At 59.3% G+C, this 27,203-nt stretch overlaps 1 protein-coding gene across 1 annotated transcript in view; it reads right to left on the reverse strand.

The window, feature by feature from the left end:
• ACSF3 (acyl-CoA synthetase family member 3) overlaps positions 1–22,531 on the reverse strand; it is a 58,476-nt gene extending 35,945 nt beyond the window's left edge. Inside the window, exons 1-5 of the mRNA XM_012466035.3 lie at positions 21,841–22,531; positions 20,666–20,821; positions 12,438–12,592; positions 10,325–10,473; positions 4,184–4,296 (exon numbers count right to left, since the gene is read on the reverse strand). Coding sequence (XP_012321458.2) covers positions 4,184–4,296; positions 10,325–10,473; positions 12,438–12,592; positions 20,666–20,821; positions 21,841–22,509 — 1,242 coding nt within the window. The 5' untranslated portion in view covers positions 22,510–22,531. The remainder of the gene's footprint in view (positions 1–4,183; positions 4,297–10,324; positions 10,474–12,437; positions 12,593–20,665; positions 20,822–21,840) is intronic.
• Between the last annotated feature and the right edge of the window lie 4,672 nt (positions 22,532–27,203).

Genomic DNA, 27,203 nt, shown 5'->3' on the forward strand with positions numbered 1-27,203 from the left:
GCCCCTGTCCACACTGCAGACACACAGACTCCCTCCACCCAGCACCTCAGACCCTTTCCACACTGGAGACACACAGACTCCCTCCACCCAGCACCTCAGCCCCTGTCCACACTGCAGACACACAGACTCCCTCCACCCAGCACCTCAGCCCCTGTCCACACTGCAGACACACAGACTCCCTCCACCCAGCACCTCAGCCTCTGTCCACACTCTAAACACACAGACTCCCTCCACCCAGCACCTCAGCCCCTGTCCACACTGCAGACACACAGACTCCCTCCACCCAGCACCTCAGCCCCTGTCCACACTCTAAACACACAGACTCCCTTCACCCAGCACCTCAGCCCCTGTCCACACTGCAGACACACAGACTCCCTCCACCCAGCACCTCAGCCTCTGTCCACACTCTAAACACACAGACTCCCTCCACCCAGCACCTCAGCCCCTGTCCACACTGCAGACACACAGACTCCCTCCACCCAGCACCTCAGCCCCTGTCCACACTCTAAACACACAGACTCCCTCCACACAGCACCTCAGCCCCTGTCCACACTGCAGACACACAGACTCCCTCCACCCAGCACCTCAGCCTCTGTCCACACTCTAAACACACAGACTCCCTTCACCCAGCACCTCAGCCCCTGTCCACACTGCAGACACACAGACTCCCTCCACCCAGCACCTCAGCCTCTGTCCACACTCTAAACACACAGACTCCCTCCACCCAGCACCTCAGCCCCTGTCCACACTGCAGACACACAGACTCCCTCCACCCAGCACCTCAGCCCCTGTCCACACTCTAAACACACAGACTCCCTTCACCCAGCACCTCAGCCCCTGTCCACACTGCAGACACACAGACTCCCTCCACCCAGCACCTCAGACCCTCTCCACACTCTAAACACACAGACTCCCTCCACCCAGCACCTCAGCCTCTGTCCACACTCTAAACACACAGACTCCCTTCACCCAGCACCTCAGCCCCTGTCCACACTGCAGACACACAGACTCCCTCCACCCAGCACCTCAGCCTCTGTCCACACTCTAAACACACAGACTCCCTTCACCCAGCACCTCAGCCCCTGTCCACACTGCAGACACACAGACTCCCTCCACCCAGCACCTCAGACCCTCTCCACACTCTAAACACACAGACTCCCTCCACACAGCACCTCAGCCTCTGTCCACACTCTAAACACACAGACTCCCTCCACCCAGCACCTCAGCCCCTGTCCACACTCTAAACACACAGACTCCCTTCACCCAGCACCTCAGCCCCTGTCCACACTGCAGACACACAGACTCCCTCCACCCAGCACCTCAGACCCTTTCCACACTCTAAACACACAGACTCCATCCACACAGCACCTCAGACCCTCTCCACACTGGAGACACACAGACTCCCTCCACCCAGCACCTCAGCCCCTGTCCACACTGCAGACACACAGACTCCCTCCACCCAGCACCTCAGCCCCTGTCCACACTGCAGACACACAGACTCCCTCCACCCAGCACCTCAGCCTCTGTCCACACTCTAAACACACAGACTCCCTCCACCCAGCACCTCAGCCCCTGTCCACACTGCAGACACACAGACTCCCTCCACCCAGCACCTCAGCCCCTGTCCACACTCTAAACACACAGACTCCCTTCACCCAGCACCTCAGCCCCTGTCCACACTGCAGACACACAGACTCCCTCCACCCAGCACCTCAGCCTCTGTCCACACTCTAAACACACAGACTCCCTCCACCCAGCACCTCAGCCCCTGTCCACACTGCAGACACACAGACTCCCTCCACCCAGCACCTCAGCCCCTGTCCACACTCTAAACACACAGACTCCCTCCACACAGCACCTCAGCCCCTGTCCACACTGCAGACACACAGACTCCCTCCACCCAGCACCTCAGCCTCTGTCCACACTCTAAACACACAGACTCCCTTCACCCAGCACCTCAGCCCCTGTCCACACTGCAGACACACAGACTCCCTCCACCCAGCACCTCAGCCTCTGTCCACACTCTAAACACACAGACTCCCTTCACCCAGCACCTCAGCCCCTGTCCACACTGCAGACACACAGACTCCCTCCACCCAGCACCTCAGCCTCTGTCCACACTCTAAACACACAGACTCCCTTCACCCAGCACCTCAGCCCCTGTCCACACTGCAGACACACAGACTCCCTCCACCCAGCACCTCAGACCCTCTCCACACTCTAAACACACAGACTCCATCCACACAGCACCTCAGACCCTCTCCACACTGGAGACACACAGACTCCCTCCACCCAGCACCTCAGCCCCTGTCCACACTGCAGACACACAGACTCCCTCCACCCAGCACCTCAGCCCCTGTCCACACTGCAGACACACAGACTCCCTCCACCCAGCACCTCAGCCCCTGTCCACACTGCAGACACACAGACTCCCTCCACACAGCACCTCAGCCCCTGTCCACACTCTAAAGACACAGACTCCATCCACACAGCACCTCAGCCCCTGTCCACACTCTAAAGACACAGACTCCATCCACACAGCACCTCAGCCCCTGTCCACACTCTAAAGACACAGACTCCCTCCACCCAGCACCTCAGCCCCTGTCCACATTCTAAACACACAGGCTTGCTCCATCCAGGCCTTGAGGTCCACACAGCTGCCTGCATGGCAGTGACTCACTAGACAGACCTGGGAACAAGAAGGCGACTGAAGGTCAGTCACGGACACCTGTGAACTTGAGTTCTGGCCATGAAAGGGTGGAGAGGGAGAAGGGGACAGACCAGGAAGAGGAATCTCACAGAGAGGAATCTGAAGCCATGTGAAACAGTGAGTACTTCCTTGACTAAAACATAACCAAGGTATCACCATGTTCACCCGTCTGGAGCACGAGCCCTGAGGGAGCACAGACCTGAGAGCCGGGAAGGGCCGGTGTCTTCAGGGACCCGAGAGGCGGGGTGTGGCCAGCAGCCTGGTAACAGCGGGGCCGAGGCAGGAGCCCCGGGAGAGGGGTGTCGGGACAACCACATGGCCTGGGGCCCGAGGCCACCCTATAGAGCGCGGGGGGCAGGTGTCCACCAAGGGGCAGCCACCCAGATGGGTTTCAGGAAGGTGCCCATGGCACTGTCGGGGCCACAGCGGGGGCCTCGGAGGATAACAGCCCAGTGAGGCGCTGCAGGTGACCAGGCCCGGCAGCACGCACCGTGTGACCGTCCACGCAAGGTCGGCTGCTACAGGTGGCCCCAGTGAGAGGTTTTCGTGGGGAAACAATGACCACTTCAGGTGCTTCTGGAGTTTGTCATTAAATTACACTGAAAGCCACCTGCGTCCTACTTGTTTGCTGCAGCTAAAACGTCCAGCCACAACCACCGCTCCAACCGTCACCTGGTCAGGTGTGGAAAGCAAGGTCCAGGGAGGGCGTGTGGCTGTCCACTCACGAGAGCAGCCCACGGCCCCTCTGCCTCTGTGCGGGGAGCCGCGACGTGACCCCGAGGGCCGAGACAGCGCCACAGAGAAGGCGGCCTGCTGAGGGGGGACTTGATCCTTCATCTTTTAAAACCTCAGGGCAACAGTCAGTCATGTGGTATCAGGTGTGGATACCGGCTTTAGAGAAAATAATTTCCTTTTACATCAATGTTCCATTTCCCCATAATCCCTAACCCTTTCTCCATGACGCGAGTTCACTTGTGATGGGTAGATTCTCACGCTGAAATACTCACAGAAATGAGACAACGTCCTTTCTTCTCGTTCACTTTTGTCAATTTTAGACTAATGCACTAGACTAGGAGGCCACCAGTTAGCGCCGCGCGGGCACCACCTTAGCGTGCAGAGCTCTGGGACCCTCTCCACACCTGCCCTGGGGGCCCGTGGTCAGCGTCGCCTCAGGACGGATGCCAGGGCCAGGCCAGTCCCTATTTTTAACCAGATTCCCATCATCAACAACAATCTCTCCTGCTTTCTCTCGGGGGTGCCCTCAGCCGAGGCCTTCATGGCCCACGTCAGCGTGTCGCTGTGGATGGGGCCCCTAGGAGGAGCTGTGCGCCCAGCGTGGGTCCCCTAGGCATTCTGCTCCGTGAGCGCACAGACGAGCACTGGCTGGAACCTGCAGTGTCCAGAGTCCGTCTCCAGGGGAAAGACGCACCCGCGGGCCCACCGCAGGGGGCCGGCCTGGACAGAGTGGCCTACCTTGGTGCCCCTCTCGTCCCCCTCTGCGTGCACGGTGTGGGCGCCGCCTTCCTTCTGTGACTTTTCTGAGACGATGCGCACCTGCACTCCTGGTAGCGGGGTCCCCACAGAACCTACAGGGGAGGAGAAACAGAGGGGAGGCTGCAGTGAGAGGGACCTGGGGAGAGAAGTACGTGCTGCGCTCGCGTTCCGCTGGGCTTCCGTGTGCCACGTGCGGGAGTCAGTGTGTGAATGGAGCGACATGCCCGGAGGCAAGAGAAGACGGCCTAGGAAGCGGGAGTGCAGGCCTCGTGACCGCGAGGGGAGACGTCCTGGGAAGTGGGGAGTGCAGAGCCTCGTGACCGCGAGGGGAGACGGCCTGGGAAGTGGGAGTGCAGGCCACGTGACCGCGAGGAGAGACGGCCTGGGAAGCGGGAGTGCAGAGCCCCGTGACCGCGAGGGGAGACGGCCTGGGAAGCGGGAGTGCAGAGCCACGTGACCGCGAGGGGAGACAGCCTGGGAAGCGGGAGTGCAGGCCTCGTGACCGTGAGGGGAGACGGCCTGGGGAGCAGGAGTGCAGGCCACGTGACCGCGAGGAGAGACGGCCTGGGGAGCGGGAGTGCAGGCCACGTGACCGCGAGGGGAGACGGCCTGGGGAGCGGGAGTGCAGGCCTCGTGACCGCGAGGGGAGACGGCCTGGGAAGCGGGAGTGCAGAGCCACGTGACCGCGAGGGGAGACGGCCTGGGAAGCCTTCGGGAGTGCAGGCCACATGACCGCGAGGGGAGACGGCCTGGGGAGCGGGGAGTGCAGAGCCACGTGACCGCGAGGGGAGACGGCCTGGGAAGCGGGAGTGAAGGCCACGTGACCGCGAGGGGAGATGGCCTAGGAAGCGGGAGTGCAGGCCTTGTGACCGCGAGGGGAGACGGCCTGGGAAGCCTTCGGGAGTGCAGGCCACGTGACCGCGAGGGGAGACGGCCTGGGGAGCGGGGAGTGCAGGCCACGTGACCGCGAGGGGAGACGGCCTGGGGAGCGGGGAGTGCAGAGCCACGTGACTACGAGGGGAAGACGGCCTGGGAAGCGGGAGTGAAGGCCACGTGACCGCGAGGGGAAGACGGCCTGGGAAGCGGGGAGTGCAGGCCACGTGACCGCGAGGAGAGACAGCCTGGGGAGCGGGGAGTGCAGAGCCATGTGACTGAGAGGGGAGACGGCCTGGGGAGCGGGGAGTGCAGAGCCACGTGACCGCGACGGGAGACGGCCTGGGAAGCCTTCGGGAGTGCAGGCCACGTGACCACGAGGAGAGACGGCCTGGGGAGCGGGGAGTGCAGAGCCACGTGACCGCGACGGGAGACGGCCTGGGAAGCCTTCGGGAGTGCAGGCCACGTGACCGCGAGGAGAGACGGCCTGGGAAGCGGGAGTGCAGAGCCACGTGACCGCGAGGGGAGATGGCCTGGGGAGCGGGGAGTGCAGAGCCACGTGACCACGAGGGGAGACGGCCTGGGAAGCGGGAGTGAAGGCCACGTGACCGCAAGGGGAGACGGCCTGGGAAGCGGGAGTGAAGGCCACGTGACCGCGAGGGGAGACGGCCCGGGAAGCGGGAGTGCAGGCCTCGTGACCGCGAGGGGAGACGGCCCGGGGAGCGGGAGTGCAGGCCACGTGACCGCGAGGAGAGACGGCCTGGGGAGCGGGAGTGCAGGCCTCGTGACTGCGAGGGGAGATAGCCTGGGAAGCGGGGAGTGCAGGCCTCGTGACCGCGAGGGGAGACGGCCTGGGAAGCGGCAGTGCAGGCCACGTGACCGCGAGGGGAGACGGCCTGGGAAGCGGGGAGTGCAGGCCTCGTGACCCCGCGAGGAGAGACGGCCTGGGGAGCGGGAGTGCAGAGCCCCGTGACCGCGAGGGGAGATGGCCTGGGGAGCGGGAGTGAAGGCCACGTGACCGCGAGGGGAAATGGCCTGGAAAGCGGGAGTGCAGGTCACGTGACCGCGAGGAGAGACGGCCTGGGAAGCGGGAGTGCAGGCCACGTGACCGCGAGGAGAGACGGCCTGGGAAGCGGGAGTGCAGGCCACGTGACCGCGAGAAGAGACGGCCTGGGAAGCGGGAGTGCAGGCCTCGTGACCGCGAGGGGAGACGGCCTGGGACGCGGGAGTGCAGGCCTCGTGACCCCGCGAGGGGAGACGGCCTGGGGAGCGGGAGTGCAGAGCCCCGTGACCGCGAGGGGAGACGGCCTCGGAAGCGGGAGTGCAGGCCACGTGACCCTGAGGGGAGACGGCCTGGGAAGTGGGGAGTGCAGGCCTCGTGACCCCACGAGGAGAGACGGCCTGGGGAGCGGGAGTGCAGAGCCCCGTGACCGCGAGGGGAGACAGCCTGGGAAGCGGGAGTACAGGCCTCTTGACCGCGAGGGGAGACGGCCTCAGAAGCGGGAGTGCAGGCCACGTGACCGCAAGGGGAGACGGCCTGGGGAGCGGGAGTGCAGGCCTCGTGACCCCACGAGGAGAGACGGCCTGGGAAGCGGGAGTGCAGGCCACGTGACCGCGAGGAGAGACGGCCTGGGGAGCGGGAGTGCAGGCCTCATGACCACGAGGGGAGATGGCCTGGGAAGCGGGAGTGCAGGCCACGAGACCGCGAGGGGAGACGTCCTGGGAAGCGGGAGTGCAGGCCACGTGACCGCGAGGAGAGACGGCCTGGGAAGCGGGAGTGCAGGCCACGTGACTGCGAGGGGAGACTGCCTGGGAAGCGGGGAGTGCAGGCCTCATGACCCTGCGAGGAGACGGCCTGGGGAGCGGGAGTGCAGGCCACGTGACCTCGAGGGGAGACGGCCTGGGAAGTGGGAGTGCAGGCCACGTGACCGCGAGGGGAGACGGCCTGGGAAGTGGGAGTGCAGGCCATGTAACCACGAGGGGAGACGGCCTGGGAAGTGGGAGTGCAGGCCACGTGACCGCGAGGGGAGACGGCCTGGGGAGCGGGGAGTGCAGAGCCACACAGGACATGCCAGCGGGCAGTGTGCTCAGGCCCAGCGGATGCCATAGCGATGGCCACGTGGCACAGCAGGTGCTCACACTGCACCCTGGGCCTGGCCTGGCCTGCCCTGGGCCCCTCATACATCACGTTCCCAGTTACCTCCCGAAGCCTCACTGCTGCCCACGGACTCTGCTGTCCTTTCCCCTTTGATACACTTGTTGCCTAAGGAGGGCTGGCACGTCACCGTCATGGCCCCAGGGCTGTCCACGATGAGGTTCCTGTGTGTGCCCGGGACACAGCGGGAGGTGCTCTCCTGCACTCTGCATGGCAGGCGGGCCACACCTTGGAGTGGCTCATTTATTAGACAACCACGATTTGCTCAGTGTATCCATCCGACCCGCACAGTATCAAATCTCATCCTGGCCAGGGTGGGACAGAGCCCAGGTGGGGGGGCGCACCCTGCTGGCATACACAGGGCTGCTGCAGCCTTGCTCTGCCCGTGCTCCAGGATGGCGGTGGGACAGCAGAGGCTGCTTATGGAACACAGCCCTGGCAACGTGGCATCAGCACAGGCACGGCCTAGGGGCAGAGCAGAGATGGGACTTTCTGTCCATCCATGAGGCGTTAGGCCTTCACCCTAGACTTCCTGTCCATCCACGGGACATGAGGCCTTTGCCCCGGACTTCCCATCCACCCATAGGGCGTGAGGCCTTTGCCCTCGCCTGCGTCATGGGAGTGCCTGAACGCTTATCACATGTGAGAGTCCACACTGAGATTTCAGGCACTTCAAGGGTCAGCATGGAGGATCAGTGCAGTGAACTCTGTAACCCACAGGGCATCCCAGCTTCCAGACACTTGGTGAAGGGCTGCTGGTGCCGGGATCACTCTTGCTGGCCCGGCTAGACCTGTTCATGCCTGGGGTCCCATAGGCAAGGCCGGGCCACCTTGGGAGTTCTCTGTGGTTCCACATGTGCACACGCCTCACACCTTAACTCTGGTCAGAACCAGCACAGGGACATGGTGGGCCGGCTTCAGCCCCCTTTCTCCCATCCTTCCCCCACTTTTATTATTTTGCTTCTGAAGATTTTAAAATGGAGGTGAAACCCACGTAACATGATTTGGCATTTCACAGTACACAGCACGGCACAGCCCACAGCTCGCTCGTCAGAACTGCACAGCTGGGAAAACCCACGTAACACGTGATTCGCCATTCCACAGTACACAGCACGGCGGTGTTACACACACACAGCACAGCCCCCAGCTCACTCCAGTTGGAACTCCCCCATGGCCCTGAAGTGCCGTCCCACGACCGCCACACCCTCCCTCCCCAGACCTGGCACTGAGTCTGCTGTCTGTGTCCATAGGTTTTCTGCTCTGGGCGTTTCACAGGAACAGGAACATCTCACGCGGCTTCTGCCTCTTCCTGGCGGGGCCTGTACTGGGGTGGGGGAACAGCGCCAGGACACGGCACGGCTGGGCTAAGGGCGGGGGCCGCAGGTGGGTAGGTGTGTGGCCGTCCCACGCCATCCGCAGTGGCTGAAGAGGCTCTGGTGTCTGGATTCTCCAGAAGTCAAGCAGTGGCGCTGCCCATGGAAGCTCAAGGGAGCGGCCCCCACACCCTGGGTGCCCCCTCTGTGCCCTGGGCACGTGCGTGGTGCGGACAGAGCCCGGCCTGTGAGGGCCAATGTTGAGCGTGGCTGCAGGTAGGGGTGGGGGTGGGGGGATGCCTGAACGTTTCTTACATCCCCGTGGCAGCCCACCTCTAAAATGGCTGTAAGCCCCTCCCTGATAACTCTAACTGGCCTGTGGCCCTTCCTGGTGCCTGGGACCTGGACAAGGGAAACGGCCAGTAAGGCCCTGGAGCTCCCTGTCAATGCCACAGAGACGCCCAGGAGCTGTGAGCACGTCTGACCTCAACCCTCAATTAGAGTGTGAATAGGCACAGCAGTGCTCACCGTGAATTATTCATCTTCCTCCACAGGAACCACATGGAGCACGCCCAGAACTGTAACACACGCAGAGCTCACCCTCCGCCTGGCGGAGACGTTACACACACAGAGCTCACCCTCCGCCCGGCGGACACGTTACACACGCAGAGCTCACCCTCCGCCCGGCGGACACGTTACACACTCAAAGCTCACCCTCCGCCCGGCGGAGACGTTACACACGCAGAGCTCACCCTCCGCCCAGCGGACACGTTACACACGCAGAGCTCACCCTCCGCCCGGTGGAGACGTTACACACGCAGAGCTCACCCTCCGCCCGGCGGACACGTTACACACGCAGAGCTCACCCCAGCTGTGGGCTCTGCTCCCCTAAGTCCCTGTGGAAGACCCAGGCTGGAAGCGGTGGCTGAGACGAAAGTCAGAATGGGATTGCTAGGGAAGGCTGGACAAGAGGGGCCTGGTACCAGGAGCCCCTGTCTAGAGAAGACAGGCACTTGGGTCACTCACCCCACGCTGTTCCCCACACCCACCTCCCCTGGCACTGCATGGCACCCGGACTCCAGGCAGATGGAGGCTCCCGCCACGGCTGACATGGTGTGGAGCCAGCAGCATGGGCCCAGCCTTCCTCTGAGATGTGCGCCAACCTGTTCCAGGCACTGCTGTTCTTTCCATGTCGCCCCAGTCACGCAGCCAGGGGCTGGCACGACACTCCTCCCTACCCGCCCGACTGAGACCTGGGAGAAGGCTTGTCTGCCCGGAGGGGGAGGTCGCAGTGCACCCCGAGTGCCAGGAGGGGCAGTTTGTTGGGCACCCCGAGTGCCGGGAGGGGCAGTTTGTGGGGCATCCTGAGTGCCGGGAGGGGCAGGTTGTGGGGCACCCCGAGTGCCGGGAGGGGCAGGTCACGGGGCACCGAGTGCCGGGAGGGGCAGGTCACGGGGCACCGAGTGCCGGGAGGGGCAGGTCACGGGGCACCCCGAGTGCCGGGAGGGGCAGGTCACGGGGCACCGAGTGCCGGGAGGGGCAGGTCGCGGGGCACCGAGTGCCGGGAGGGGCAGGTCGCAGTGCACCCCGAGTGCCGGGAGGGGCAGTTTGTGGGGGATCCCGAGTGCCGGGAGGGCTCTCCTGGCCTGGTGGCCTGTCCCACAGGGGAGCATCCTCCATACTGCCCTTCAGTCCAAATGTGGGTGGTTGGAGACAGGCCCACCTGGGGGGGCTCAAGGCAAAGCGGGAGGGAAACGGGGTTGTGGGCAGTGCTTGTACCTGGCACGCGCGCTGCAGGGTTCAGGGGCCCGGACAGAGCCATGCCGATCTCGGTCATGCCGTAGCGCTCCAGCAGGGTGTGGCCCGTGATGTTCTTCCACTTCTCCAGCACGGGGAGGGGCAGGGCAGCGGAGCCTGAGACCATGAGCCTGCACGCACAACCAAAGGCAGCCTCAGCCCCTCGGGGAGGCCCTGCGCGCAGAGGTGGCGCCCCTTCACCAGCACGGCAGCCCAGGCCGCACGCAGCACTGCGCGAGGCACACGCTCAGGCCGGCACTGCAGCCCGGGCAACGGCGTGACTTCGCTTTTCGGAAATGATTTGTTGGGTATATTTTAGAAGGTAAGCAGGCCTAACAGCTAATTAGGGTGACGATGTGCTTAGGGTCCGTGGTGTCCCCCACAAAGTTCCCCCGCTGTTCACAGCGATGCTCAAGAACAGTGGTGAGCGCACAGCTGCTGACCACGGAGCCGATCACGGGGGAACGGCCACGGTGTGGTGGCTGCGGCCAGGCACCTCCAGGGATGAGAGCCAGCTTAGCTCGCAGGCTCCACAGGAGAACAGGGACACGGATGAATGGCTGCAGCACCCAAGGGGTGAGGCCGGACACCCAAGGGGCTCAGAACCGCCCGCAGAGGTGGAGCCATCTCAGCTCATAGGCTCGGCTCAGGCTTGGCAGGATGAGGGCTGGAGAACCCTCTGAGTCCTGCGCTGCGCTCACGTGGCATTCCCGCAGCCTCGCGTGTAGAGTGAGGGTTAGAGCCCCCACGTGCAGAGGGACGGCGCTTTGTTTGGGTTTCAGCGGAGGGTCCCTGCTGCCGCCCCTGCTTTATGAGGAGGCAGCACGGCCAGGACCCCGGCTGGGAAGTCCAGATAGCCAAGGTCTCATTGCCTCTGTCACCCCGGAAATCACGGGATCCTCTCCTTCACTGACCTCATTCCCGCCCTCGGATCCTTAGATGTGGTAAAATGTACTGCTTATCCCGCTCAGCTTGGGATCTGCCCTGCCCCAGGGCAGCGAGCAGCCGCAGCAAAACCACGGCTCCGGCAGCCTCGCAGAAAAGGGGCAAGGGGAGGAAGCAGGAACAGGTGTGTGCCCTGACAGCCCGGAATTCTCCCCAGGAACCAAGTGCCGCTTCCCTGGGCACTTCCTGGGGACGGGGAGGAGTGGCGTGGCAGCCGCAGACACACACTAACCCCACTGGAAACGCAATTAAGTTGAGCCTTCTGTTTACTTCCTGTGGTCCGCCCACCATGCCACTCCTGCCTCTCACAACAAGAAAAAAAATCCCACCCAGGACTCTGCGGGTGGTGCAGGCGATGGTGCGTGCAGAGACTCGCTGAGCCACATGTGTGCATCTCCAGTTAGTGGACACTTCAGCAGACACGAGGGAAAGGGGACTTTCCCAGGCCTGCAGGTTCACACGGGAGTGCAGAGCAAACATGCCACTGAATGGCCTGAAAGACCAGCTCGGCCCTGGGAGGGAGCTGGGAGGGGAGGAGCAGGGATGGGAGGAAAAGCAGCAGAACGTGCCCCACGCAGGAGAGGGCACAAGGCTGCTCATGAAGGCAGAGAGAAACTGCCGAGCGGCGGCAGGCGCCGTGGACATGTGGGCACAGGAGGCAGGCGCCGTGGACATGTGGGCACAGGAGGCGGGAGCCAGTGGCTCAGGTCACTGTCCTCACCCTGGTCCTTCAGACCCCATGACAGAGAGACAGACAGACAGGAGAGAGAGAAGACACACAGATGAAGACAAAGACACGGAGAGGTAGAGACAGATGGAGAGACAGACAGATGGAGAGTTAGACGGAGACAAAGACCAGAGAGATAGAAGACAGACAGAGAGATGGAGAGATAAGACAGATGGTGAGAAAGACAGACGAGAGATAGACAGAGACAATGAGACCTGAGAGGCAGAGACAGAGTGACACAGAATACAGACAGAAGTCAACGTGGAACAGATTCCAGATACACGTACAGAGGGGTGGAGAGGGAGGGCACCGAAAGGAAATGCCAAGTGCTGCTTCCTAGAACTTGGAAGTGACTTATTGGAAGTAAGCTCTATCTGCTGATCTTTAAGACTGTCTGAACAGAAAGTGGGCTGTTTCAGTTACCTGATTTTTTGTTCACAAACGGCACGCACGAAATCCTGGACATGCGTCTGGGTAAGATGTCTGTCGTAGTACTCCATCAGCTTGGCGTATATGGTAGGCACTGCCATAAACACACTGATCTGCGGCGTTTCAGAACTTAAGAACTTCTCCCAAACCTGCAGAGGAAAGGAAGCCCTCAGTAAGAAGATGAGCAAGCAGGCACCGAGAACCACGGCAGAGGCTCCCGGCTCCACGCACGGTGTTCTCATCGGTCCCAGTCAGGAGTCCACAGCGCCTCCCATCTAAAAGCGGTGCCTCAGCCTCTGACCCATTCCCACAGAAGTCACCTCGCGTGGGGCAACTGTGTCTGGCCTGAAAGGGGAAGAGCAACCGTGGAAGGGGAAGTGCAATCCTAGTGGGGGGAAGAGCAGCCGTGGGGGGAAAGAGCAACCATGGGAAGGGGAAGTGCAATTCTAGTCGGGGGAAGAGCAACCGTGGAGGGGGAAGAGCAGCCGTGGGGGGGAAGAGCAATCGTGGGAAGGGGAAGAGCAATCCTAGTGGGGGGAAGAGCAATCGTGGAGGGGGAAGAGCAGCCGTGGGGGTGGGAAGAGCAATCGTGGAGGGGGAAGAGCAACCGTGGAGGGGGAAGAGCAGCCGTGGGGGGGGGGAAGAGCAATCATGGTGGGGGGAAGAGCAATCGTGGAGGGGGAAGAACCGTGGAGGGGGAAGAGCAGCCATGGGAAGGGGAAGTGCAATCCTAGTGGGGGGAAGAGCAACCGTGGAGGGGGAAGAGCAACCGTGGAGGGGGAAGAGCAGCCGTGGGCGGGGGGAAGGGCAATCATGGTGGGGGGAAGAGCAATCGTGGAGGGGGAAGAACCGTGGAGGGGGAAGAGCAGCCATGGGAAGGGGAAGTGCAATCCTAGTGGGGGGAAGAGCAATCATGGTGGGGGGAAGAGCAATCGTGGAGGGGGAAGAACCGTGGAGGGGGAAGAGCAGCCATGGGAAGGGGAAGTGCAATCCTAGTGGGGGGAAGAGCAATCGTGGAGGGGGAAGAGCAACCGTGGAGGGGGAAGAGCAACCGTGGAGGGGGAAGAGCAGCCGTGGGAAGGGGAAGAGCAATCATGGTGGGGGGAAGAGCAATTGTGGAGGGGGAAGAGCAACCGTGGAGGGGGAAGAGCAGCCGTGGGGGGGGGAAGAGCAATCATGGTGGGGGGAAGAGCAATCATGGAGGGGGAAGAGCAGCCATGGGAAGGGGAAGTGCAATCCTAGTGGGGGGAAGAGCAATCGTGGAGGGGGAAGAGCAACCGTGGAGGGGGAAGAGCAACCGTGGAGGGGGAAGAGCAGCCGTGGGGGGGGGGAAGAGCAATCATGGTGGGGGGAAGAGCAATCATGGAGGGGGAAGAGCAGCCGTGGGAAGGGGAAGAGCAATCATGGTGGGGGGAAGAGCAATCGTGGAGGGGGAAGAGCAACCGTGGAGGGGGAAGAGCAGCCGTGGGGGGGGAAGAGCAACCGTGGGAGGGGGAAGAGCAATCCTAATGGGGGGAAGAGCAGCTGTGGGGGGAAAGAGCAACCGTGGGAGAGGGGAGAGCAACCGTGGGAGGGGGGAGAGCAACCGTGGGAGGGGGGAGAGCAACCGTGGTGGGGGGAAGAGCAATCGTGGTGGTGGGGAAGAGCAATCGTGGAGGGGGAAGAGCAACTCTGGGAGGGTGGAGAGCAATCGTTGCGGTGGGGAGAGCAACTGTGGGAGGGGGCAGAGCAATTGTTGGGCGGAGAGAGCAATCGTGGGAGGGAGAAGAGCAATCGTGGGGAGAGCTGGGAAAGGCTTTGGGATCTGTGGGCATGGAGAGACTTGGGTAGGGCAGGCTCTTCCAGAGACACAGAGGAGGGCAGACATGCACCTTGGGGAAGCTGGCAGGAGGCCCCGGCAGCCACCGGCAGACCCCAAGTCAGCATGGTTTCCAGTATGGAGAGGCACGCAGTGACTAGTCAATAGGTGAAGTCTTTTATCTAAGAGTCATGTGAATATATTTTATTCCAATAATAAACATTTCTTGCTTAAATATAAATATGTTTTAAGTTCCTCACTCATTAGCGGTTTCTTGCATCACCCATAAAGCTTCAGGAAGAGCTGATGAGGCACGCTCCTTCCGTGGCCCTCTCTACCTGCAGATGTTCCACATGGAGCCCTGAATGGCTGTGGCAGAGGGCAGAGAGCAGAGGGCATGCTTTGTGCTATGGGGTCAGACCCTAACAGAGGCCCATGACACACTGGTCAGATCTCGTCCACACGGTGCTGAGACTGGGGCCGATGAAAGCTGACGTTGCAGTCCATCCCGGGGCCATCGGCCTCCTCACCATCCATCCCGGGCCCATCCGCCTCCTCACCGTCCATCTCGGCCCATCCCCCTCCTCACTGTCCAGCCCAGGCCCATCCCCCTCCTCACCGTCCATCCCCGGCCCATCCCCCTCCTCACGGTCCATCCCCGGCCCATCCCCCACTCACTGTCCATCCCCGGCCCATCCCCCCTCCTCACCGTCCATCCCTGGCCCATCCCCCCCCTCACTGTCCATCCCTGGCCCATCCCCTCTCCTCACTGGACTGCAGTTATAAGCGCCTCCCCGTGCTGCCTGGCAGAGAAAGGCAGGAATCTCCCGGGAAGAAATGATATCATTCTTTCAAAGACAAAGACAAAGACTGGAACCCTTCACCGTTACAAAGCACGTAGGGAAACCACGATGTGACCCCAAATTGAAGGGAAGAGTGAACAGAGCAGAGCCTCAGGAAATCCAGAGGCCAGAATCGCCAGACAAGGCCCTTCATGTAACTGCTATAACCAGATTAAGGAATTCAGAAGAAAAGATGAACAACATGGGGAAATGGAAAACTGCAAAGAAAAGGAGAACTGCGAAAAATCATAAAGCTGAAAACACAAGCTCCGAAATGAAGATTCATTAAATAGACCTAATAACAAACAAGACGCAGCAGGAAACAGGAAAGAAGTCAGGCGCAGGTCAGCGGACGGGATCCAGGCTGACGTGCAGACAGAAAAGCAAAGACACAGACGAGCAGAGCGCGGGAGGCGACCACAGCACGGGAGGCGCGCAGCACCCGAGAAGCAGCACCCTTGACGGGTGCAGTCCAGGGGAGGGAGACGGAACAGAGGCGCAGAGGGAGAGAGGCCAGGCTGGTGGATAAGACGGTTCTTCCCACACTGAGCTCCAGCTTCAAAGCAATCTTTCCCAAAATTCCAGCAAGCTTTATTTTGCAGAAATTGATACACCCATCCTACGTTTTACACAAAAAGGCAAAGGACCCAGAAGATCCAAAATAAATTTCCAAGGGCAGATTAAAGGTGAAGACACACAGTTCCCAACTCCAAAACTGACTGTAAAGCAAAAGTAATTGACACAGCGTGATGCTGTGTAAGATGAGACAAGAGATCCCCAGAACAGAACTGAGAGTCCAGAAATAAACCAATGCACATGTGGTCAAGCGATTCTTGGCAAAGAAGTCAAGCCACCAACAGGGGTGGATAAAAGGACAATCCTTCTCACAAATGGCACCGATACACTGAAGAGCTCCATGCAGAGGTGAATCTTAGTCCCCACCTCACACCATATGCAAAACTAACCCACAGTGGGTCAGAAACCTCCACATGCGAGCTAAAACTAGAAAACGACTAAGAAAAAACAAAAGCAAGTATCTCCACGACACGACCTTTGCTTTGGCAAAGACTTTTTAGATGAGATACAAAAAGCACAATCTATAGTTTAAAAATTGATAAAATAAATTTGTTTAAAAAATTTTTTTTTTGATAAAATGAATTTCATCAAAATTAATATATGCTTCAAAAGACACACTAAGAAAATAAAAAGACAAGCCAGAGTTGGAGGAAATATTTGCAAACCATACATCTGAAAAAAGACTTGTATCTAGAATACACAGAGAAGTCTTACAACTCATTGAGAAGACATGGAGACCAATGAAAAAATGGTGAGAAGATTTCACTAGACAGTTCACCAAAGACTGCATATGGATGCAAAGAAGAACAAACAGCGCTGGGCACAGTGCTCACGCCTGTAACCCTGGCACTCTGGGAGGCCGGGGCGGGAGCATGCCTTGAGCTCAGGAGTTCCAGACCAGGCTGGGCAACGTAGGGAGGCCGTGTCTCTACAAAAAAAAGTTTAAAAAGAAAAAAGTAAATATAAACATGAAAATGCTCAACATCTGGCCGGGCATGGAGGTTCACGCCTGTAATCACGGCACTTTGGGAGGCTGAGGCAGGTAGATTACTTGAGGTCAGGAGCTCGAGATCAGCCTGGCCAACACGACGAAACCCTGTCCCTAAAAAAATACAAAAAATTAGCTGGGCGTGGTGGTGCACGCCTGTAATCCCAGCTGCTGAGATGGCTGAGACAGGAGAATCGCTTGAACCCGAAAGGCGGAGATTGCAGCGAGCTGAGACTAAGCCACTGCACTCCAGCCTGGATGACCGAGCAAGACTCCGTCTCAAAAAAACAAAGAGCTCAACATCAGTAGTCATTAGGAACAGGAAGTGAAGGCAGAGAAGTGCTGCTGTGGCGTAAAGAAACTGAACCTCTCATGTGCCACTGTTGAGAACGCACAACACAACCATCTTGGAAAACAGTTTCCCAGTTTCTTTTCTCTCCTTTTTGAGACAGTCTTGCTCTGTTGCCCAGGCTGGAGAGCAGTGGTGTGGTGTCGGTCGGCTCACTGCAACCTCCGCCCCCTGGGTTCAAGCGATTCTCCTACCTCAGCCTCCCGAGTAGCTGGGATTACAGGCATGTGCCACCACACCCGGCTATTTTGTATTTTCAGTAGAGATGAAGTTTCACCATGTTGGCCAGGCTGGTCTCCAACTCCTGACCTCAGATGATCCGCCTGCCTGGCCGCCCAAAGTGCTGGGATTACAGGTGTGAGCCACTGCGCCCGGCCAGTTTGCCAGTCTCTAAAAACATTAAACAGAAACTCACCATACAACCCATCAATTCTACCCCTATGCATCCATGTAAGATCAATGCAAACACGTCTACAGAGATTCATATGCAAATGCTCATGGCAGCACGATCCATACAGCCCCAAACTGGAATCAATGCAAATGCCCACGAGATGGTGAAGGGATAGAGTGTAAGGCTGGTCGCCTCGCCGGGAACTCGGACACCCCGCCCGCCTGCTCCGGGAACTCGGACACATCCATCCCCCTCGCACAGCCTAGTCCTCCCTTAAAGAACCCCACCAAAATGCAAAAGAAGTCTTGTAACTCTACCCAATAGCAGTCGAGTCTTGTAAAACTACCCAATGGCATTCAAACCCTGCCTACCTGCCAACAGCAAGCTTGCCTCGCCCACACCCTGCTCTCCCACAATCAATCGAACGCCTCCACTCCCTATAAAACCCCACGTCCGAAGGGAGTCCGTGCGACTTCTCTGGCCCCTCCTGTCGGACCGCAGAACCTCGCCTGGGAGCCAAATAAATTCGCATTTGATCTTCTTGTGCTGGCCTCAGTTTCTTCTTTTTAAACTCAGCAAGAACCTAACAACCCTTACATAGAGAAAATGTGGTATGTTCACAGGATAAAGTAATCTTCCGGAACAAGCGACTGACACACAGGAGAGCGCCCTACAAATGAAGGAAGCTGGAATGAAGGCGGCAGGTGAACGAAGGTCTGCCTGTGTGCATGCACTGCCGTCTACAAGCAGGAATGTCGGAGGCAGAAAGCAGGTTCGTGGTTGCAAGGGGCTGGGAACGGCGGGAAGGACTGACGGAAAATGGACGCTGGTCTGAGGTAACGGCCACACAGTTCTTAACTGGCGACAGTGAATTTTACAGCACGTGAACTGTATCTTGATAGAGCTGCTTTTGAAAAGGGAAGGTGCAATAAAAACATTTTGAGTGAAACAATGTTGAGGGATTTGTCGTCAGCAAAGCTGCAGAACGAGAACTACTGAAAAGAAGTTCTCCAGGCGGAAGGAAAATAACGCGGGGAAGCACTGTGCGTCCCTGGGGAACTTCTGCAGGAGCAGATGAAGCCAGCAGAGAGGAGACACGTGGGGAATTGTTAAAAGTGTAAGGACTCCTGATATGCTGTGTCTGTGTCCCCACCCAAATCTCAACTTGAACTGTATCCCCAGAATGACCACGTGCTGTGGGAGGAACACGGGGAGGAGATAATTGCATGATGGGGTCGGTCTTTCCCATGCTATTCTCATGAAACTGAAACAGGGGTTTCCACTTTTGCTTCTTCCTCATTTTCTCTTGGCTCCGCCATGTAAGAAGTGCGTTTCACCTCCCGCCATGATTCTGAGGCCTCCCCAGCCATGTGGAACTGTGAGGCCAATTACAGCCTTTTTCTTCACAGCCTTCTCTATCAGCAGCGTCGCATGGATTCATATAGTAAACTGGTACCAGCAGAATGGGGCTGGTAGGCACATGAAATACGCAACCATGCCTGAGAACTTTGGCAGTTTCCACGAAAATGAAATCCATGCCTAGCCTGTAAGCTGGCACCAGGACGCGTGGGTCCAAGAAGCACCTACGATGATACCTACACGAGACTGTTCTCAGCAACTGTTCTTTCTAATAGCCACAAACTGAAAAGAGTGCAAAGTCTTTCAGCAGGAGAAGGGAACAGCACACAGTGGCACCTGCATATCACAAAATGCAACACAGCAATGCTAAAAGAACAAACCCATATGATGCAACACTCAGAGAAACTATAAAACGGTGCAGTGAACCGGAAGCACAGAGAACACGCGTAGTGGGACGGCGCTGAGGGGTGGAGAGGGGCGGGGAGCACGTGCGCAGAGGGACGAGGCTGAGGGCGGGGAGCACGTGCGCAGAGGGACGAGGCTGAGGGCGGGGAGCACGTGCGCAGAGGGACGAGGCTGAGGGCGGGGAGCACGTGCGCAGAGGGACGAGGCTGAGGGCGGGGAGCACCCACAAAGCAGGACAAGGCTGAGGGTGGAGAGCCCGCAGAGGTGACAGACCCAGAAGGAATGCCTTTCCTGGAATTCATCGAAAGCTTCAGCAGGCAGCTGCAGCCATAGAGAAGGGCACTGAGAGCCGAGCATGACCTCCTTCCTCCAGCACATCCCAATGCGCTGCCACACTTCCCAGCAGCACTTAAGGCCTGGAGCCCCCCAAAGGGCGCCACAACACTTCACTACCACCAAGTGCTTCCAAGGCAGCAGGCAGGAGTATGCCTGTTGCTCTAACCTGAGCTGCCACAGCACAGACTGTACGCTGCAGCTCGGGGATGACCGCTCCTACCCCAGTGCTCTGCGTGCCCAGTGCCGTGTCCTTCCCTCTCTGCCTGCATCGAGGAAGACCTACGGAGGTCACGATGCAGAGGGCAGGCATGGAGGCTCTGCAGCAGCCCTTTGGCTGGGCCAGTACTCCGGAGTAACCAAGAGCTGTCACAGTGGCCACGTCACAGCTCAAGATGCTACACCATGCGCCCTGGATCCCCAAGGCGTCACCTCACAAAGTGGCGGGAACGGCAGGTAGGTGAAGCGAAGGACCTCACGACGGGAGATTATCTTGAACATCCACACAGGCCGTGCAAAGGGAAGACGAGGAGCGCTCACCACAGAGAGAAGGCCATGTGCCTCCAAAAGCAGAGCTGGCCGTGAAGCAGCTGGAGCCGGGGGCACAGGAGGCCTCTAGATTCCAGAAGCTGGAAGAGGCAGGAACAGACTCTGCCCTGGAGCCTCCTGATAGAGCAGCCCCACTACACACAGCGTCAGCTCTGCAGACTCAGCTCAGACTCCTGGCTTTCATGCATGGAAAAAGAAACTCGCACTGTGTTAAACCAGGCTAAGAGCATTCGCAGCCCGGGAGCTCACGGCCAGCAGGGCCTGCAGTCGCCCGGCTCACACACACTCACTGTTCACGGCTTCAGTGACGTGAGGCCCACTGCAGTCTCAAAACAGAGGAGCACGGTACCAGAAGGTATTTTGAAGAGATAGAGGACTTCCACATAACTTTTACTACAGTACATGGTTATAACTTGTTATTAATTGTTAATCTCTTCCTATGTCTAACTTATAAATGAAGCTTTATCACAGGTACACATGCACAGCAAAAAGCCTTGTAGGCACAAGGTTCCATGCTTCCCAAGGTCCTGGCATCTGCGGTCTTGCAGCACGTGCCCTGTGGGTACAGACGACTGCACACCAGGAAAGAAACCGGCTCTGAGGGTGCTGCCAGGAGCCATGACCCAACTCACCTGCTGAGCGCTGAATTCGGGCATCATCACGCAGGTGGCACCCACCCAGAGCGGGCAGAGCAGTGCGTTGACCACACCGTGGACGTGGTGCAGCGGGAGCACGTGGAGGATCACGTCGTCTTTGGTCCATGCCCACTTGTGGACCAGCCCAGTCACCTGCAGGGGATGAGAGCGCAGCTGAAAGCAGGAGCAAGACTGTGGCCCGCAGCAGCACACAGACCCGGGCTCAGGGACGGGAGTTCTGGGTCCCCAGCCGAGGAAGTGGGAGGGAGAAGGCTGGCTCTTTGCTGCTCCCCTCTAAAGCCTCTCAAGATGACGAAGAAACCGCAGCAGATCTGCTGGGTCACTCGCTGATTCTGGGGACAGAGGACAGTACCATACCCAGCCAGAGGCTTTAGGGAATTTAGAAGGTGGTGGAGCGGCTCTGCAAACATCAGGCAGATGGGGTCATGACCCGGCATCGCCACCCCCAGCTCCGCCCCTGCGCAGGCCTGGGACTCAGGGACCCAGCGCCCTTCAGACTGGAATCCAGACTCCCAGCCCAACCACTGGCTCAGCCACAGCACCGCCCACGCAGAGCTCTGCCGATTCGTGAACTGTCGTCACCTGTGTGCTCACGGCACCTGTCAAGCCACGACTCCGCAGGGCCCACTTCCTACCCTCCCTGCCGTGGTTCTGAGCTCTCATTTTTACTTTATTGCTTCAATTGCATGAGAGACTCTATGACACACATGGATACTTTGGGAAGAAAGCAGGATACAAGTGACAGATAAGTGGCCTGGCTCTAGAGTTCTGCAAAGATGTGACTGAGGCCACAGGACACAAAAATGAGTGAGACATGGTGTATGTGGGGTCCTCACCATGCATCCGCCTCTGACAAGCCCCTCGGCATCACAGGCAGCGAGGGGTCCCCTGACCTCACGGCACATGGTCCTGGTGGGGTCAGCAGCAGCCCCTCAATCCCTCTACACCGGAAGGTGTCGCCCCTGCCTGTGCCTTTGTGGTTGGCCACTCCCAGAGCCATCCTGTGCGGCCAGTGAGGCCAGCAGCCACACCCTGCGGGCCGTGTCTGGGCACCTCGCACAGGTCTGCAGGATGGTGACAACTGTGAATGACTCCACAGAAGAGCTTCTGGCACTGTGACGGGCGCCATGGTGGCGCGGGGCGGCACTCACCACAGCCCTGAGGTTGCAGTGCGTGCTCAGCACGCCCTTGGGCCTCCCTGTGGTCCCACTGGTGTAAATGATCATGGCGCCCCGGTCTCTCCACCCCTGCTCCAGGACCGGCCCCTCTGCCACTTCCTCTGCCGCTCCACTGTAGACAGCTGGTGTGAGAGGCAGCAGCGGGACCCCCAGCTTCCGGACCACCGGGCTCAGGAACTCCAGGTACTCCTGGCCGGCAAGGACCACTGAGCTCTGGGAGTCACGGATGACGTACTCCAGCTGGGCCGCGGGGTGCTTCCTGTACAGGGGGACCGCCACACCGCCGCTCATCCACGAGGCCCACTGGGCCACGACGTAGGAGGCGTCGTTAGCGCACAGGAAGGAGACCCTCTCCTCGCGGAGGCCCCCGCCAACACACCCGCAGAGCCTGCAGATCTCCCGGGACAGGCGAAGGCTGCGGGAATAAAGCTCCGCGTACGTGTGGTGGCCGTGCTGGTCAACCAGGGCGGTTCTGTCCCCAAAGCCCAGGGCGCGGGAGAACACTGGGGCGGTCCCGTCTGAGGGGGCCACGGGGGCTGTGTGCAGAAGGCCACTTCCTCTGTGTCCTGCAGGAGCCAGACGGCAGGAGGCCAAGGCGCAGGCCAGGCGCCGGAAGGTCAGCTTCACGGGGCGCGGCATCATCCTGACAGGGGTCCCGCGGGCCTCCTGGGGGCGACCTGGAGAAAAGCAAGGCACAGCACGTCAGTGCCCAACCGGCCATCTAAACTCGGCCAAGGCAGGATTTAAAACACCTCTCCAGGCCCCAGCCAGGTATGCTTGCCGCACCTGCCATCACGAGGCAGCGCACCGGAGCGCTCCAGCCTTCTTACCCATGCCCAGGCCCACGCCGCTGGAATGTACACGCCCGGCATCTCAGCTTTCTATCTAGCTTCATTAGTTTAAGGATTCCCACATCACACAAGATTCTAAACAATGAAATAAACTAGGTAAAACCAAGGAGAAGCATACAAAATTGCAGACCTTAAGGTATATCTGAATGAGTTTTAAGAATCCTGAGCCTGGAAAACCCCGAGTGAGAGGAGGAAGTGTCAACAGCTCGGCCGGGGCCCTCCCCACAGCAGGTGCGGCCTGGAGACCCAGACCCCGGGGCTTCTCTCACGCACTTCCCACACAGGTGCGACAGTGGAAATGTGGTGAGGTGGCCAAGGCTGGTTCCTTTTTTTTTTAGGATACGGGGTCTTGGTGTGTCACCCAGGCTGGAGTGTAATGGCACAATCATGACTCACTGCAGCCTTGACTTTCTGGGCTCAAGCGATCCTCCATCCTCAGCCTCCTGAGTAGCTGGTGTAAGGCCGGCTGCCTCACTGGGAGTTAAATGGACACACTTATCTCTCCCCATGCTGGCCTCTCTATGCTGGCTCCCCACACCCACTCCTATCTGTTCTCTCTATGCAGGCTCCACAAACCCACTCCTGCATTCCTCACTCGACCCCTTCAAAATTTAAAAAGCCTGCCAAAGATTTGTCCAACGGCAGCTTAACATTGACCTCCCCAGCCGGTCAGCCCACCAGTAGTCCCGCCTGGCAACCAATGGCAGCTCGCCCCATCAGCACCTTGACTTTCCCTCACCAATGAAACTCTCTGCTCTTTGTTTCCCTAATAATCAATCAAACCCCCTCACCAATGAAGCTGTCTGCTCTTTGTTTCCCTAAAGACCAATCAATTACCTCCACTCCCTATAAAACCCCACACCCTGAGAAGCCCAGTGCGACTTCTCTGGCCCCTTCCCGGACCACAGAACCTCGCCCGGGAGCTGAATAAATTGGATTCTCGTTTTCTCACACTGGCCTCAGTTTCCTCATTTTAACTCGGCAATATACCTTACAGCTGGAACCACAGGCGCGTGACACCACACTCAGCATTTTTTTTTTTTTGGTAGAGACACCCAGGCTGACCCAAAGTCCTGGGCTGCAGTGAGCTGCAGTGAGCAGGTGCGAGCCATGCTTTTTTCCTTCTTTTCTCTCTGTCTCCCCCTTTCCTATCTGAGATGGAGTCTTACCCACTCTATCTGTCTGTCTGTCTGTCTGTCTATCTATCTATCTGAGACGGAGCCTTGCTCTGTCACATAGCCTCGAGTGTAAGTGTCATCTCAGCTCACTGCAACTTCCACCTCCTGGGTTCAAGTGATTCTCCTGCCTCAGCCTCTCGAATAGCTGGGCTTACAGGTGTGCATTACCACACCCGGCTAATTTTTGTAATGTTGGTAGAGACGGCAGGGTCCACCATGTTGACCAGACTGGTCTCCAACTCCTGACCTCCGGTGATCTGCCCACCTCAGCCTCCCAAAGTGTTGGGATTACAGGGGTGAGCCACTGCACCTAGCCAAGCCGAGCTTTAAATCAGGCAGTTCACAGGACTAGAGAATGTATTTTAGGTTCAACTATAATTCTCCCCTCTCCCTACAAAAACTTAACTACTAAATAACAAATAATCCTCAAGGAGCAAGAGTGCCCTGGGAGGGGCCGTGGCAGGCCTGCTGTCCGCTGGAATTCCTTGTTCAAAGAAAAGAGACTGAGAACAGGCCACAGTGCCTCTGCCTGTGGGCTCACTGCTCGCGACATGTGGGGGCTGGCATCCCGCCACCAGAGGACACAAACACAGGCCAGGGGCAGAGTCCCCGCATCCCAAGCGAGGCCACGGGGTGGCACTTTCCACGAGCCTCCTGCCTCCTTGGCCTTTATAACTGAAGCTTCGCTCTGCTCACAAGGGCACGAGACAGTCAGCTTTCTCAGGCTCTTTACAGCCAGAACTGACAGCGTCCTTCCTAGCACTGACGCCACCTGCTGAGCAAACAGCCGCTCACCCCGGGTTCCAGCCCCTAAATTCACATCTCCTTCAGGACCCCGCTGTCCCTGCCTCAGCCTCTGAAGTAAGAAGAGGCTGGTCTGCCTCCCTTCCTGGGGAAGCACCCTCTGGCTCTGCTACTACTGGGCGCTCAGGAGCCCTCAGTCTGACAGTGCCCAGGCCTGGGAGAAGCACCCACTGGGCGCTCAGGGGCCCTCGGTCTGACAGTGTCCAGGCCTGGGAGAAGCACCCACTGGGCGCTCAGGGGCCCTCGGTCTGACAGTGTCCAGGCCTGGGAGAAGCACCCACTGGGCACTCAGGGGCCCTCGGTCTGACAGTGTCCTGGGCCTGGGAGAAGCACCCACTGGGCGCTCAGGAGCCCTCGGTCTGACAGTGTCCAGGCCTGGGAGAAGCACCCACTGGGCACTCAGGGGCCCTCGGTCTGACAGTGTCCTGGGCCTGGGAGAAGCACCCACTGGGCACTCAGGGGCCCTCGGTCTGACAGTGTCCAGGCCTGGGAGAAGCACCCACTGGGCGCTCAGGAGCCCTCGGTCTGACAGTGTCCAGGCCTGGGAGAAGCACCCACTGGGCGCTCAGGGGCCCTCGGTCTGACAGTGTCCAGGCCTGGGAGAAGCACCCACTGGGCGCTCAGGGGCCCTCGGTCTGACAGTGTCCTGGGCCTGGGAGAAGCACCCACTGGGCGCTCAGGGGCCCTCGGTCTGACAGTGTCCTGGGCCTGGGAGAAGCACCCACTGGGCGCTCAGGGGCCCTCGGTCTGACAGTGTCCAGGCCTGGGAGAAGCACCCACTGGGCGCTCAGGGGCCCTCGGTCTGACAGTGTCCTGGGCCTGGGAGAAGCACCCACTGGGCGCTCAGGGGCCCTCGGTCTGACAGTGTCCTGGGCCTGGGAGAAGCACCCACTGGGCGCTCAGGGGCCCTCGGTCTGACAGTGTCCTGGGCCTGGGAGAAGCACCCACTGGGCGCTCAGGGGCCCTCGGTCTGACAGTGTCCTGGGCCTGGGAGAAGCACCCACTGGGCGCTCAGGGGCCCTCGGTCTGACAGTGTCCTGGGCCTGGGAGAAGCACCCACTGGGCGCTCAGGGGCCCTCGGTCTGACAGTGTCCTGGGCCTGGGGCTGAAGCACAGTCGAGTTGCCCACTTGGATCCCAGAGACTCTGAACAGCATGATTTTGACAATGATGTTTCCATCTAATACACACATATTAGGTTAGGTTTCATCTCAGAATTTTGCATTCAACACTGTTCAGTAAACAAGACCACCACTTGTTCACACACAGGAAAACAAAGGAGGCCAAATTCAAGGTCACTCGCTCCTGAGCCAGAGAGGAGAGCCAAGGGGAGCTCCCAGTTCACAGGAGCAGCGGGCGCAGGGGCGCTGGAACCTGGAAGGCCGGCGGGAACACCTGCCAGCGGGCATCTGAGCGGAGGTCCCAGGCCCCGTGTCTCACACTTCCCGCAGGCGTCACACTCAACACTCCATGGGGAAGGGAAACATGTTCCTTTCCAAACTCAAGACAACATTGGAAAGCAGCAAGCCTCGTCTCCCGGCAAAGGGCAGCAGTGACCCCACGACCCTGTCTCCCCCTCTGCGGGGTCTGTTTCCCATGCCCAGCAGGCGCTCTCTCCAGCACATCTCTTTCATTAACTTTCTAGGGGAGTGTCACCACATTGCTGTTTGTGGTTTGCACTAAAGTTGTTTTCTGCTCTTAGTCTGAAACCACACACAACACTTTGCAGTTTAACAAAACAAACTCCACAGCAATAAAAACTGTCAGAACCAACGTATGTTTTGTGCTTGAGACCCTCAACTACTGGCCTTGGTGTCTGTTTGTTTGATTGGGGTGTCTGGTTTCTCCGCTAGCCTGTCTCTTAGTGAAGCCCCCTGTCCCGGCCAGCAGAGGGATCCCCGACCTCTGGCCAAGGCAGGAGGAAAAGCAGCCCCACAGGGCCCTGAACCTCAGCACAGCTCCAGGGGCTGCCTGGACGTCCTGTGCGAGGATTCTCCGAATTCCACCCGACGGTCAGCCCTGCAGGCCACATCACCTCCTGACATGGGCACCACGCTCTGCCCTCCACAGCTGTTTGGAGTCAGGGCCACGGCTGGTCCGCCCACCCCTCTGGACTCTGCTACCATAGAGAAACCCAGAGATCGGCAAGAGAACACCGGGGCTTGACCAGAGACGAGACACGAGATTGGCACGTGGGCTGTGCCAACTTCAGAAAGTAGCAAACCAGAGCGTCCCCATCGCCCTTCCTCCTCACTTCCAACCAATTCCGCACTGCTTTACAGCTGTGGGGCACAGGAACATGAAGGACCCCCACACGGAAACCAAGCGGGGGCTGGGTGTTTCTGGGTTGGAGTCCCGCTGCCGACAGCCACAGGGCGTGTCTGGAGCGTGTGCTGCAGGGCACGGGGCTTTCTGGGGTGGCGCGTCTGGAGCGCGTGGTGCAGGGCACGGGGCTTTCTGGGGTGCTCCGCAGCAGAGCACTCGGGCAGCCAACGACACGGTGG

This window comes from Aotus nancymaae, unplaced genomic scaffold, assembly GCF_030222135.1.
Source record: "Aotus nancymaae isolate 86718 unplaced genomic scaffold, 86718_ANA_hifiasm-v0.15.2.pri h1tg000095l, whole genome shotgun sequence".
In the NCBI taxonomy this organism is placed as follows: domain Eukaryota; kingdom Metazoa; phylum Chordata; class Mammalia; order Primates; family Aotidae; genus Aotus; species Aotus nancymaae.